The sequence below is a fragment of the Cucumis melo genome, chromosome 3 (assembly GCF_025177605.1).
Source record: "Cucumis melo cultivar AY chromosome 3, USDA_Cmelo_AY_1.0, whole genome shotgun sequence".
Classification (NCBI taxonomy): Eukaryota; Viridiplantae; Streptophyta; class Magnoliopsida; order Cucurbitales; family Cucurbitaceae; genus Cucumis; species Cucumis melo.
The window spans coordinates 23083577-23099388 of record NC_066859.1 but is presented as its reverse complement, the minus strand read 5'-3'; the positions used below and the strand labels follow the sequence as shown (position 1 = coordinate 23099388).

The 15812-nt window shown below is 29.4% G+C and overlaps 2 protein-coding genes across 2 annotated transcripts; one reads left to right on the top strand and one right to left on the bottom strand.

Moving 5' to 3' along the window:
* Positions 1 to 718: 718 nt before the first annotated feature.
* On the bottom strand, positions 719 to 4878 carry LOC103496477 (SEC12-like protein 1). Its single transcript, XM_008458339.3, has 10 exons — positions 4515 to 4878; positions 4251 to 4351; positions 3395 to 3527; positions 3194 to 3285; positions 2650 to 2749; positions 2496 to 2568; positions 2297 to 2417; positions 1900 to 2019; positions 1296 to 1366; positions 719 to 1210 (listed from the first exon to the last, which is right to left on the bottom strand). The coding sequence occupies exons 1-10, from the start codon at positions 4689 to 4691 to the stop codon at positions 1014 to 1016; spliced, it is 1185 nt and encodes a 394-aa protein (XP_008456561.2). The 5' UTR covers positions 4692 to 4878; the 3' UTR covers positions 719 to 1013.
* A 5521-nt stretch (positions 4879 to 10399) lies between these two features.
* On the top strand, positions 10400 to 12725 carry LOC103496478 (probable ribosome biogenesis protein RLP24). The gene is made up of 5 exons (XM_008458340.3): positions 10400 to 10729; positions 11530 to 11643; positions 11889 to 12002; positions 12103 to 12239; positions 12332 to 12725. The coding sequence occupies exons 2-5, from the start codon at positions 11563 to 11565 to the stop codon at positions 12501 to 12503; spliced, it is 504 nt and encodes a 167-aa protein (XP_008456562.1). The 5' UTR covers positions 10400 to 10729; positions 11530 to 11562; the 3' UTR covers positions 12504 to 12725.
* Positions 12726 to 15812: the final 3087 nt, after the last annotated feature.

Sequence of the window (15812 nt, the reverse complement as noted above, 5' to 3'; positions counted from 1 at the left end):
GTTTGATTTAAAATCTTGCTATGTTTTATAATTATTTTCGACATTTTTTTATTCAAAGTAATTTTCGATAATATACTTAATTAAATAAATAAATATACTAACTTGGTTATTTATTTAAATTTTATTTTAAATGAAATTTGATCTTTTAATGGAGAGTTGTTATGGATAGAGAAAAAAAAACCTAGATGAAACCTGGTGAGTTTAATTAAATTTGTTGTATTTTATAAATAGTTTAGAGATTGTTTTATATCGAAAAAAACTATCTTAATAAGAAAGAACAATATTCCTACCGCATCTCTCCCCCAACAAGGAAGACAAAAATCTTACATCTATCCATTCACATAATCTTTTTTTATCTTTTTCTCTTTGGTATGAATAATCTATAAATCAGTAACTTCTGACATATCTAATAATAATCATGTTGCCTTAATTGATATAAATTGTCTAGGTCGATATAAGTTGTCTAGGTCACATATCCTTCTTAGTGGTTTGATTTTAAAAAATGTAAGTTTCCATTAACAATTTGGTTATAATTTCAAATTGCTTCCAAAGGTAAAAAAAATGAGAAAAAAAATTAAATAAACAAAGAGATAGAAATGTTAAAGCATTGATGTCATTAAATTTATTGTAATCAATCAGCGTAAGCATTTGAATTTAATAGTGATAGAATCCTAATGGGTAGACACATGTTTACCCAAGGAGGCAATAATCAAACAAATTAGCTCAAGGCAATATTTTAAATGACCATTTGCAACAAGAATGTTCATCATAAAAAATGAGTAAATAATAGATGATTGAAATTTCTATCCTTTCAACTTAATGATCACAGACAAACAGGCTAGTTGATCATCATAACAACTACATTATCAGTTTTCTTAGGATGATGCTACAAATAAAAGAACTTGCAAGCAAATGAAGTTTAAAGCTAAGCTAGGCACAAAAAGCTCGAAGAACTGAAAACCAATGCTTGTTGACCCTTTCGTATGTTCGGTCATTAGATAACGCTCTTGCATTCACATGTCAACTGGTCCAAATGGATCATCAGCAGACTGTGACTGTGAATCTCCAACAAATGAATCAAACCTGGGTCTTGCTGGTTGATCTCTTCCAAGAGGGAATTGCCAAAATGAATCGGAGTTCTCGTAAAATATGTAAAAAACAACAGCCGATGCCAAGAAAAGGCTTATGAGCAGCACGTAGATCTGCCACTCTGCAAATTTAAAGCACGGTATAAATTCAGGGTCGAAGAAAAGAATGTCGCAGACCAGGGAGAGGTATAGAGAAGAAAGAGAGACCTTTCCAGTCAGCTGGCACATTTAGCTTGGTAACAAGAGCCCCCCATTCAACTGAACTAGTAAGAATAACCCTATAAAAGAGAAGTATATATATATATATATATATATATGCATAAGCAAATACCCAAATATTGAAAGAAAAAGAACATGTTAGAGAAACAATTAGTTCTGACATGTTTAAGAGTGGTTCTAAGATTAATTAGAATCACTCCCAAAACGTGCTTTTAATCATCCAATTGTTCTTTTTTTTCTTCATTTTCGATTGGGAAATGGAATGTGTGAAAAAATAATTAAAGGAGGTTCATGGCCAAATGTAAAGATGCCCAAGTAAAAGTTATTTCGGAATGTGTCCGAACCAGTGTTAATAAGGAATCAACGGGGAATGGGGATGTGTGCAGATAATTACTAAAAATAATCGATACAATAAGCCTAGTTGATTGGAATTGAGAAATTTAGTAACTATTGTTACAAACGTATGGTTCATGGGGAGAAAAAGAAATATAAATCAAACTGATTGTCAAAACGATATTTAACGATATGAGAATAGCACATAAAATTAAATATTAAATTAGTTTTAAGTAATTATAGACTTGTAATAGTTTACCTCTCACTGGGGCAAAACTCAAGAGTTTTTATGGATGTACCCAGATGCAGCCTCTTGCTCATATGACTGACTTCCATTTTCTTTACTTCCGCCACACATATGTCCCCATCCTTGCTTCCTCTAGAATGAAAAACTATAAAATTCAGAAAGAACATTGTTCGATAAAGAACAATAACACTAAAACGCACAACAGAAAAGTAAAATTAAAAACTTGGTATGCAGAAAAGACGTAACAGAAAGACTATTGAACTGTTTCAATTGATCTTGCTAATTTGTAGCCACTGCCATCATCAAACTTGAGGTATCAGGAAGTAATTTATCAATTGATCTAACATAAATTAAAGTCTCATAATTAAAGCAGATAGTTACAATCAATTTAATAATGAGATGCACTTACAAAGCCAAATATTTTCCATCTCGACTGATGGACATTATGCAAGCAGGCTTTCTCAGCAACCTCTTATACCCAATTCTTTTCCAATTACTGATATCCCAAACGGCCATGACAGCCTTCTCGCCTGTTTTCAAGAATGCAACACACCATTCAATAAGATCATTGGAGCTTGATAATATCTAGGTTCTGATAAAAGTCATACCTTTTTGGACGGTACAAAATAAAAATGGTTTAGTCCCATCCTTGGAAAAGCGACAGAGCTCAATTTTTTCATCCTGAACAATCCAAACAAACATGTTACTAATTATGAGGAAACGCAATAAACACATAATAGCAGGTAAAAATATTTACCATACCGCATTCCGGGTCAAAGTAGTTATAGGAACTCCATCATCCGTTTTCCAAACTCTGGCTGATCCATCACTGGAAGTAGAAGCCAAGAACTCTGAGTCTAGGCTGGAACAAAATAAAACTAAGTCATTAATCTGGAACAGGGAAGAAACGATTTTAGATCTTCTCCAACATTTTCAGTTTCACCATAATCAGTCACAGATTACATACTTCATTATGTTTTAAGAAGGCTATTTATGTAGTTATGATAACAATAGAAGAATGTCAAGTGGGCTACTATACACAATGTTTCATACAATCATCAATTATGTATGAATTTGAAGATGTTCTGAACACTTTCCTAATAACAGTTTCAAAAAAATCAGGATAAGAACTGTGTTAAAGAAGCAACTCGTTAAATATGAAAACATAATTCTATTGTACAAAGAGACATCTTAATAGGAATATATACATACACATACATATATAATGTGAGAGGAAACGGACAAACAGATAAATATGTTGCCATATTCTGAGAAAACACCAGCAGTAGACAACTTCATGGCTTACCTAAAGTCCATATCCCTCACAGATTTATGAGCATTTGGTTCATCTAAAATGGGGCGCAAGCTTGGCCACTCCAAGATTCTGAGATGTCCATTCTGTAGAAGTAGGCAATTTGATGTCAAAATAAACCCACCCCGTTTTTGAGAAAGAAGAGAGTAAAAAGAAGAATGAATTCCATGAACTAGATAACAGATTTTTCCTTACCACCCCACCAGTAGCAAGTTTAGAACCATCGACACTGAAAGTGAGGCAACTTTGAGGACCAACATCTTTCAGTGAAGGCAATTCTTTTATCAACAGCTTCACGTTTAATTCTTGACCACACAGCTCAAGTAATCTACAAGATGAACCAAGAGAGCACTAAATCTTCCAATCTTCAGATCTTATCATAGTAACTGCCGGTTATAAATTTATAGTGACAATAAGAGAAAATGAAATGCCAGAGCATCAGGCAAACATCCACTCACTCAAACTGCAGGAAAAAAAATACTAAACTCGTTTACTTCTTTTTCATATTCATGAAATTCTGGAAAAACTTTTCCACAACTAAACTATTATCACATGACAACTATTTGATTCTACTACATTTGGTTGGCAAGATAACTCATAACATACTACCTTCTATTATTTACATGGTACGTATCCAAACACATTATACTACCAGATCAATTTCCATGTGTGACTGAGGCTGCGTTGGAACAAAAAAACATCACAGTTCAGTGAGCCAGTAGCAAGAGATCGTATCTCTTGTGCTAAAACAAATATAAAAACCTAATCATTCGTCTTTAGAACCGAGGAGATAACTTGCGCAGAAAGTTATGCCCTAAAGGAAGCACATGTCCCTTGTAATAGAACACAAATAAGAAATTCATGTGGAATTGTCATTTGAACAAAAAATTAATGTAAATCTCAATTTCATATAGGAACCCAAATTTAGTAAATACATGAACAAGGAACTTGAATTGGCGTTTTCTGTAAGAAAAACAAAAATCACAGTTTACCGAATCAAAATATACGAAATATAGAGTCTCAAATGTTTATACCTAAAAAAACAACTTACTTGCATCCACCTTGAGTAGTAGAACAGACAATTTCATCCCCACTGGGGTGAACAGCAACACTGACAAGATCGCCGTCGCATTCTTCAAACACGAATTCAGTCTAACAACAAAAAATTACGTCAAGAAAGAAACAAAATCAAAAAACCCTAGCTACCCAATTTCAATTACCCTTAGTTACCCTATTATTAGTTAAACAAAAACAAGCAGAACTTCAAATTCAATCAAAAAATTCAAAGCAATAAAGACAGAGGAAAGGATCAAACCAGAGGAGATGACGAAAGAGAAGCGACTTTGGGATCAAACGAGAAAATCTCAACTGTAGAAGGAGATGAATCCGGTCGCCTGGACCTTCCAATGAGCGCTAAGTTCACATTCTCGGGCCTCCGAATCCACGACCCACAGGAAATCGGACCAGGATTCGACCCGCCGCTGCTGCCCATGATCAAAATTTCGCCGGATAAAATGAAGGGAATCGGAGGGGAAAGGGACAAAATTTGTAAAAGCTGTGTCGTCGGAAACCGGAAAAGGAAAAATAATCGTTAGAGATGAAAAGGGAGGGAAGAAGAAGGAGTTTCAACTTCCATATGAAAAAGGTTTTCTCAGTTTATTATCGACCGAAGTATCGTTGTTTTCTTTTTCTTTTTTTTCCAATTTATAAAAGTCAACGAGTCAATTTTTAGCCGTTTTCCATCCTGTACCGTCACTAATCCGACATGTCGAGACGGAGAATTCGACATGACGTGCAAGCCTACAGAAGGATTGTAGCATAGGAAATAGAAAAATAACGATTAGAGTTGGTGGGATATTCCCAAAATATTCCGCGGGAAATGCGATGAGGATCGGACGGCTGCCGTCGTTGGATGAGGACGATCTCATCTCCTATTTTTCTTTTGACTTTTAATAAATATATATATTAGTATTGTGATGCTCGCGTTTTGGAGTAAAGATATACCGAGGAAAGCTATAAAAATAACTAATTAGTATAGGTATTACTCTTTTCGAGGAAGTGTGCGTTCTAGTTAGATGATGTGAGAAAGAAAAGTATTGTCATACCCCCACCCAGAACGTGTCCCTCCCTTGCGTTTTCGGTTGTGAACGTAACTTGGACAATCCTATGCATATTATATATATATATATATATATATATATATATATATATATATATATATATATATAACAACTTTTATCTAAATTGTAAAGAACATTCTTTTAGGACCAAAAGCAATTCATTTTAACTTATGTATTTAATCATAACAATTAATAATCAACTATACATTTCTTTGGATGATTATTTTATAAAAGCACATTTTTTTAAAAACTTCAAAATTAAAATTTTAAAAGTTCCTCATTTGACCTATTTTTACAACTTATTTAAAAAATAAACTATTGCGATTTTTGTTTTTTTTCGTTTCTTTTTGTTTTCATAAAGTTGTATTCCTTGTGATGATATTTTGACAGCTTGACATGAAAAAAAATGTTTGATATTAAATATAATATCAACTTAAAATATACCAAACGAGTCCATTTAAACCTTGACTAAAGATGGATTTATCTTTTACGATACTAAATATGCTAACTAATGAAATCAATCAATTAATTTATATTATATTTAAAATTTTCTTCTACTTAAGATTTGTTTTTCTTCATTTTACTCACCATGGCACATTTTTGTCTTTAGAACTTTTATTATACTGGTTAACCTAATTTTTATATTTGACTTGACTTTTTATGTTGCAAATAGATTAATATTTTATGATTTAATAGAAGAAGCAAAGATATGGATTTTTAAAAAATAACAAAAATGGATGCAAATGTCAATGAATCAAATCCAAGAATTCTTTTGAGTTTTTATCTTTGTTATTATTACTACATATTAATAGTGTTTTCAATTCTTTTTTAGGATAAGAGGATTTTGGGTTAAGAGTACAAGTATCTTTTTTCACTGATCAATTTAGATTTTCTTTTACATAATAATAAATATAAAAAATAAGACTAATAAAAAAATTAAGTTAAGTTGTACGATAAAAAAACAATTGTTAGTACATTATTATTTGGGGTCTTTTCGAAAATATAGAAAACGGTAAAATATTTACAATTTATAGAACAATTCCAAAAACGGAAAAAACTCAGAGGCCTATAGAAAAAATGTCTCATCAATCATGTCGTCAATAACGTGCATAGAATATATTTGCGATCGTTTAGATTTGGTTATTGTTTGGTAAGCGATTATAGCTACAATTTATATTTTCAATTTCATCGTTTAATTTTGATACACGATTTTCTTATTCTTTTGCTAAACGATTATTTATTTTCTTTACACGATCGTTTACTTTTTTTACATAATCGTTTACATTTGGCAACTTCAATCCAAATGATTTTTTTCAAGATTTTTTATACACGATCTTTTATTTTTTTTAAACGATTATTTACTTTTTTTTAAAACGACCGTTTATTTTTTTTTTAAACGATCGTTTACATTTGACTACTCTAATCTAAATGATTTTTTTTCAAGATTATTTATACACGATTTTTTTTTTTTATTTTTTTACAGGATTGTTTACTTTTTTACACGATAATTTACATTTGGCTACTCCAATCTAAATGATTTTTTTTCAAAGTTCTTTATACACGACCTTTTAAATTTTGTTATTTTTTTGTACACAGACATTTAGAATTGGTTAACCAAATTTAAACGACTTAAAAAATAAGAAAGATGGTAGAAAGAAATCGCAGAAAAAAAATGAGAAAATAAGAAAGACCATGAAAGAAATCATAAGAGGAAGACAATTTCATCCCCATAAGAGAAAAAAGATGAAAGGGCAAACTTGAAATATTTAAAAAATGACTGGCTTTGTTAAGCGGCCCGCCCAAATCTAAATGATTTTTTTTTTCAAAATTTGGTACAATATTTATTTACACGATTGTTTATTTTTTTATACAATCATTTACATTTGGCTACTCAAATCTAAATGATTTTTTTTTCAAGATTCTTGAAAGACGAAATCACAAGAGGAAGACGATGAAAGAAATAACATGAGGAAGAGGATGAAATAAATAACACGAGTAAGACGAATGGCGAGCAAGAAAATAAATATGGAAGGGCAAACCTGAAATATTTAAAACATGACTAACTTGGGCTTTGTTATACGGGCCGTGTTACATTTACAAAAATTTCCCTACATTATAACTATTATATGACTTTATTATTTAAGTTAATAATTTAAAAAACATATATGACAACCAAACTAATCTAATGTGGTTAATTTGGAAATGTGTAAATTAAAATCATGAACTATATTTCACAGCTCGATGAATAATTTCATCATAACAAACTTTCAGCAACAAACAAATTGAAAACTTTGATTTGATTCACTCATTTCAGAGCTTAATTAACATTAGAATTTCCTTTTTTATTTCTAACTTTTATAGGCTCACCATTTTTGACAACCTCATAAGACATCTTTCTTTAAATCTGGCACAATTGAACTGTTCATAATTTGTCATAAGCAATCACTTCTTAGTCTTAAACCCTTTTCCACCTCGCTCTAGTCGGAATTGAAAAGCATAAATCAACAAAATATCATTTTAATGTGTTACATTCCTTATGACGAAAGAAAAAAAAAGTTAGGAAATAAGAGAGTATACCTTATAAACTTCTCTTTTTCATCATCTCCGTGCTTGTATCTTTCTTTGTAGTTTTCTACCTATTTGATGGTGGCAAGCTAATAAGACGCTAAAAAAGAATAAATCTTAAAAAGAACGTTCTAGTGTGAATTCTTCCATAGTTCCATGCATGTATATACCTAATTGTTCAATGTTGTTATTTTATGTTATTTGATTTATGAATCCAATAATCTATTTATAAATGTGATTTGATAGAGGTTAGAATTTGACTAGGTTATTGTTTTACTTGTAACAATAATAAATAATTTTGTAACTTTAATCTTGAGTAGCCTTATTTAGTTATCATTAATTTGCTTTACTTAAATGCAATGATGAATAACATTAATTATCAATTAAATTTAAGAGTCATTACAACTACTTTAAAAATCATAAAATTACATGAAATAATTTTATTAATTATTTAGAAAAAAAATTATGGAGAAACCTTTTCACTTACTTATTATTGAATGATAAAATTACCAATAAGTGAACTATGAGAAAACTTAAAATCAAAAGGTAAAAGAGACTAACAAAAATTATGAGTATGAAAACATTTTATCAAAGTAATATTTTAAAACACCACTCTACATTCATACAAACAAATAAAATTTTAAAAAGGTGAGTTGAGAAAGAAAAATAAACAACTTACAAAAAAAAAATCAAAAGAAAATGTTAACTTTACATAGTTATAGTCATAGGTTGGATTAAAAAATGCATAACTTTTTATTATTGGTGTAAGACCATTATATAAAATAACTTGAAAATACCTATGGAAGTCGAAAAGATTGATACCTTAGTTTCACAACATTTGTCAAAACATATATATATCTCTTATTAATGTAAAAATATTGCTATGCATTCTTGAAAAAAAATTAGAGAATGAGTTGAGCAAAAAAATACACAACAAACAAGTTAAAAAAAAATGAATTAAGATTTAAAAAAAATAGTAGACAATAGCACTTTATATAGCCAGGAGCTAGAAGAATTGCATAAATCTTGAAATTCGGTTAATATATATAATTAAATGTAAAATCATTAATTATGTAATTAATATTTGGAAATTCTAAGCAACCAAACTCTTTGAATTATAGTATTTAATTTAACCTTTCTACTTCTTTCTATCTTTTTTATTAATATTATACCACTCATTTTAAATATTATTTTTATTATTTTAAATATTAATCATTCATGAAAATGTTGTATTATTTGAAAATTTCATTACATATAATTTAATTTACTAAATAAATAAATATTATCATTTGGGTTAATTTTGAAAATATAGTATTTTTTAAAAGTATTGACAAAAATAGGGTAGGTTGAGAAGAAATGGCAAAAATGGTGTAGTTGGGCAAACTGTTGTAAAAAATAGGGTGAAAATTTGAATTTGGAAGAAAATCGTGTACCCCGTGCACGACTTTCGCTGAAGGCGTGTACCCGGTACACGACTTCACTACTTTATTTTTGACAATAATTTCCAGTCCATCCTATTTTGACATTAATTTTAGAAAATGCATTATTTTAAAAAAATTCTTATCATTTTCTTAAAATAAAATTTTTAAGGCATACATTTGCACGTTTTTTTTTACTTTTAACAATCCATTTATATAAATTCATAATAAATAAATAATAACAACATAGAATGTCATTAGGTTGCGGTTATTTTCATTATCATTTTCATAAAACAGTAAAAAAATTATAAATAATTAGTAGTTATTAGTCTTAAATAATGGAAGAGAAATTACATTTAGTTTATGAAAAAACAAATAACTATTAATTATTTAAAATAAATATTTGAAAAAAATATTAATATTTAATTATTTAATGGATATAGAAAAAGTAAATGTGGAGGTAATATTTAATATTCAATAATAATTAATTATAAATATAGCAAAATGAAATGAAAATTACAATAAAACCAAAATTGTAACTAAGTAGATTCAACATTTAAAAATGGCAATGTGGAGAAAGCAACTGAACTATGAAAGGAAAACCTAATAAATTTCTCAAATAATAAATTGTTTATTAAATTTTATCAAAAGAAATGACAAAAATAAGATACAAACTAATAAACCTTACAATTATTGATTGATTAATCTCTAAATTTTATGCGCTACCTTCTATTCTTCTACTTCTATGTACATAGAGATAATTGCTTCCCGTAAAATAGGGAGTAAGTTGAAACCAATTTGAAAAAGGAAAGTCCTAATTTTAATTCATTCAATAATTCTCAACGTAAACTTCTCAAATTTATAATTAAAAAAACAAAAACATTTATTGATTTCAACATAATAAAAAATTTCAATAGCAAATCCCATTGATATTTAATGCTCATTATTTATTAAAAATTTATTATTTTATTGTAAAAACAAAATTTAAAATTTTAAAAAATTATAAAAATAACCTAGATAATGTATTAAAAGAAAATAGATATAATAGAGATAAATACACATGAACTTTTATACATAATATAGATATAGATAGATATATATATATATATAATTTATATTTGTATTTATATTTTCTATATTTATTATTAATGTAGTAAATACTAAATAGAAAGTTAGGTCACGCCGCCTCTATCATCTCTTGGTCACTCTCTCGTCTCGGCCTCTCGTCTGACGCCGTCGCCGGCGTTCAATCGTCTCTCCTTCTCAGTCTCCGGCGTTCATCGCCGATCGTCTCTACTTCTCAGAAGTCTCCGATCATTCGCTGGCGCTTGGCTCTCCCTAACCGTTGCTTTGCTTTGTTGTGTTGCCGTTGGCTACGATACTTTTTGCACTTCAATCGGATTATTTTTCTAATAACTTTTGCTTAAGTGAGTACATATTTTCTCTCTACTTAGAACTTTTGGATGACATTCATGACCATGCTTGAACAAGATTTATTCTAGACGATAAAGTTCTTAGAATTGGGGGATGCTTTGGTAGTTTTATCATTTCTTATCTACTTGGTTTGATTCAACTCTGTTTAAGTGAAACCATCCGGGGGAGATTGGGAAAAACCTTCCAGGTGAGATTGGGGAAAAACCTTCCAGGTGAGAATGGGGAAAAACCTTCGGTCATATTGATCTTACTTTGGTAGTTTTATCATTTATTATCTATCTAGTTGGTTTGAGTGAAAATGGGAGACTGGGAAAAACCTTCCATCATATTGGCCTTACTTTGGTAGCTTTATTATTTATTATCTACTTGTTTTCATTCCTTTGTTCAAGTGAAAATGGAAGGTAGATTGGAGAAAAACCTTCAGTCATTACTTTGGTAGTTTTATTATTTATTATCTACTTGGTTTTGTTCCACCTTGTTTAACAGGATTGATTGGAGGAAAACCTTCAGTCATATTGGCCTTTAGTCAGTTAGGTTAGGTTTATTCTCTGCACCCACGGAACGGAGAAGAAAGTAAAGAACTGTATATTTTCTTCATTGGATTTGTTCTTCAAATTAGCGTTATGAAAATATAAAAACAATGTCTACCTGAAAAATTAGTAACATAAATAAATTGAAATTACGAATAAAAATAGCAAAATACATATGGTAGAGATTTTCTTCGTTCCAGTCAATCTTCTAATTGTATGAGTTGCAGTTCATTTGATTATCTCATTCGTGCCTTTTGTTGCAGGAAATTTAGGTTTGTTATTTGCAGAAGAAAAGAATGAGGTTGGAGAAGTGTTGGTTCTGTTCCTCCCCTATATATCCAGGACATGGTATTCAGTTTGTTCGCAATGATGCAACGGTAAGGACGCAGGTTGAGAACTTCCACGATTTGTATGCTTTGTTCTGCACATTGCTTGTATGTTCTTACTTGCTAATGCTTACGAATTGACGAGACTACATCGTTCTGTTCTATTTTGGCTTGTTTGTGATGCATATTTTAGGCTATAGAAATAGATAGTTGTTCTTGTCTTGCTGTGCTTTTAAATTAGTAATGGTGGGTGGGAGTCCCATGTTCCTATTTCCTAATGTGATTTTATTCTGCAGATTTTTAGATTTTGTCGATCAAAATGCCACAAGAACTTCAAGATGAAGAGAAATCCTCGTAAAGTAAAATGGACTAAGGCTTATAGGAGGTTGCATGGAAAGGATATGACAAAGGTAAACTTTCTTCATTTATTTGTGGAGCAAATTGGATTTTATAAGTACAAACTTCCATTGTCTTCGTCCTTTTAATTGTTGTTTCATTTGTATTATCCAGGACTCTACTTTTGAATTTGAGAGGTGGCGTCATAGACCACATAAATATGACAGAAATGTCACTGAAGATACATTGAAGGCTATTAAGAAGATTGATAAAATCAGAATGGATAGGGAGTCGAGACATATTGCACGCAGGTTGAAAATTTTTTCCATTCCCATTTGTTACATGCCTATATATTTTGCAAATACTATTTCAGTTGTTAACTCAGGATCGTTCACATTTGCAGACACCAAGGAAAGAAAGCAAAGGAGTTCAGAGAGGCAAAGAAGGAATTGGATCAAAGCATCAGTTTGGTCAAAGCACCTTCCGTTCTCAAGGAGGATCCTTCCCTCACCCTTCCAAAGCTCAAAGTCAAAGTGGTACCAACACAATCAGAGCAAGATCGTATGGAAGAATGAGTTTTCAATCTTATATCACTATATCAAATATTTACGTAGTAGTTACGTTTTAACATATCTAGAACTGTCACAGTTCTTGTGCAGTGGTAGATTATCTTTGTTTGTCCTTGCGCAAGCATGGTTGTCATGTACAATTTCATTTTGATAATGTGTTTTTTTGACTTTAATAGACAAACTTCTAAAAAATTTTATTGAATCATATCCAACCGGTTTTTGCAGTTTTGTTTGAGGCTATACAGTGGTTTGAGGCAATTTCTAAGTTTTTGATGTTTATGGTTCCTTTTCTATTTGGTTCTTTTCTTTTTCACATCCATCGATAAGAAGTTTGTTGTATTTTGTTTAGTGAAACTTAGGGGAACTAACCTCCAGCCGACTTTCTATTGTGCCTGCCCTTAACTTCTGTTTATATTCCTCTTGTCTCGTGCCTTACTTTGAAGTAATAACATAGGTTAACTTAAAAGAGATGAGATAACTTAGAATCAAAGTCAAACACAGTTTTTAGATTGTGTCAACGAAAGGTTTGGGAGAGCGGTATGATGGAGCCCAACCAAGGGCAATGTTGGAAAGGCAGGAAAAAATATGAGAGAATGACACGAACCAACCGAATGGTTTGAGTCGGCCGAACCAAGTTCAAGTCTATCAAGGAGAAGCTCCTAACCTAATTCATAAATATGGAATAAGATTTGGACGAACGCCATAAATTTGAAGAAGGTGAACAAGTTTACTAGTCAATAATATATACCTTTTTCTTCTTCCAATCTTTTAACCTAAGCATCAGAGTTGTTGTAGCTTACATCAACACCAGTGTCCAAAAGTTCACATTGTCGACATGGTATATAAGAAAGAATAATCGTATACATACAGAAAAATGAGTTGAAAGTGAATTTTTTTTTGGTATATTAGGAATGTAAGTTCTTTTTTAGAGAATGTTGTCATTGGGACGTTTCCGATATATTATAGAATGATTTTTCTGTTTCTTATTTGAATTTGTTGGTTACTAAACATCTTAAACATCTTAAGCTCAAAGGATATGTTGTAAAAATTTTATAAATACATTTAAAGTACAAGACCTTAAAAAGGAAATGGGTTTTTGGAAATACTAAGATTGAAATTATATTGTAGCCTTCTTCTTAAAATTATTTTAAATGTTTTTTTCTCAAATAATATTAGGTAATTATATTATGTGTTCTTATTTCTATAATTGAATTGTATTCTAAATATATATAAGAAAGTCTAAAATAATAGGATTCAATGTAACAATTTAGCTTTTACAATAAAATAAATTCAAGAAAAGTTAAGAAGTTGACATATCTTAAATCTACACATTGAAAAAAATATATTATTATTTGTTTAGTTTAACAATAAGTTTCTCTACAAATGCATTAAATAGACAAAACATACGTTAGGATGGAATATTTATTCATTATTAATTTTAGAAAATGAACTATTTATGTTTTTAGTTCATGAAATTTAAAATGTTAAAATTGTATTTTACATTTTTGAAAATTAAGAAAATTATATATTTGTAAAAAGTATAAAAATAAGTGAAAGAAAAATTTGTAATAAAACTAGAATTTATATGGGAGAAAGTTTGGTGACTAATATTATTTTGTTTGTACTTATTTTTATGTTCATATAAATTATATATGTTCTAGGAACATGAGATTACACAGTATAGAATTCTACTATATTTAAATATATAAATTCATACTAAGCTATTTATACAAGTCTTCTACTATATTTGAATATACAAACTCATAATATTCTATTTATACAAATCTTATACTGTATTTGAATATATAAATTCATACTATGCTAAATATACAAATCTCACCTTTTTATATACTAAAATAAAATGACGAATTTCACGTACAATGCACGTATTACAAACAAGGAATTGAATTTTTCAACATGAACCCGATATTCAATCCAATCTAAATTTTAAACTAACCTAATACCACTTTTATAATATGGGTTTGGTTAGTCCGAGTTACTTCAGATTGTCTGATTATTCTTACATGTCAATAACTATTTGTTATAAATTTGATGTAATTTCTCGCAATCAAACAATGAAAAATTACGACAAAAACTACTTAGCTTTTTCTACATTTGTACAACTTGTGGATCAAATCTCCTTACCCAACTTGCACTCCAAAAATAAACAGGAGATTGTTAATATAACGGTTCGCATCATTAACATCCAAATATAAGGCAAAAAGGTGGGACATGATCGAAGTTTATATTTCAATTGGTCATTGTTTTTTTTTTATCAGCTCTCTACTTTTAATTCACTTGGCAACTACTTTTGTTATTAGTTTTCTATTTCTAAAATTTACTCATATTTTCCTCCAATTATTTTAGAACCTTTAGATACGAAGATCATAACAATACATACTTAACTTAACAAAATAATAGTCTTGAATTGGATCAAATATTAAAATTGGTCAAAACAATCTATACAACATAATGAATATCACTACGGACAATGAGAAATGATGAATAAAATTTTCATGGTGAAATTTTATAAATACCATTTGGGTCATTTTACTTTTAATTTTCACTTATTTTGTTTTTATATATATATATTTTTTAAATATTTTAGGTTTGTTTTTTATTTTAAAAAATTAGTTTGTTTTATCTAATTTTCTTGCCATGATCACCTATTTCTTAACATCCTTCTTTAATTATCAATTATATATTTAATTAAACAAATTATAAATACAAAAACCAGTCTAATTAAATATATCATATATGATTTGTATGAAACACTTGAGCATGAGAACCACAAACGGTGTAATAAATAAAGTGATGTATATAATGTTTTGTACATAATATTAAATAGAATAAACATGAGGGTATGTTTTGTATATAAAATGTATATTATTGTACAGAATTGGGTGTTCCATGTATATAAAACAAGTGTTTTTGTCTAAATGTATATGAAACAACGTAATGGGGTGGATGACTATATAACACTAATAATTTAATCATAGCATATAAATCATAAACGTCAGAAGTTTAAACTATGAACCATAAAACTTTGAAAATTAGAAAAGTAAAACTTAGAAAAGGTTGGATGGACGGAATTATATGATAATCTATGAACCATATATTTTTATTTAGTAATTTAGTACAAAATTTGTATACACTTTCAAAATTGTTGATGGATTTAAATACCACTGTAATTGTTAAAAAAACAAACCAGAAGAGAAAAATGATATGATCATGTAATTTTATGTGAATCTAGCTAAAAGATAAAATCAAGTTCGATAACATTGATAGAAATGATTATTTCCTTATTGTTTATAG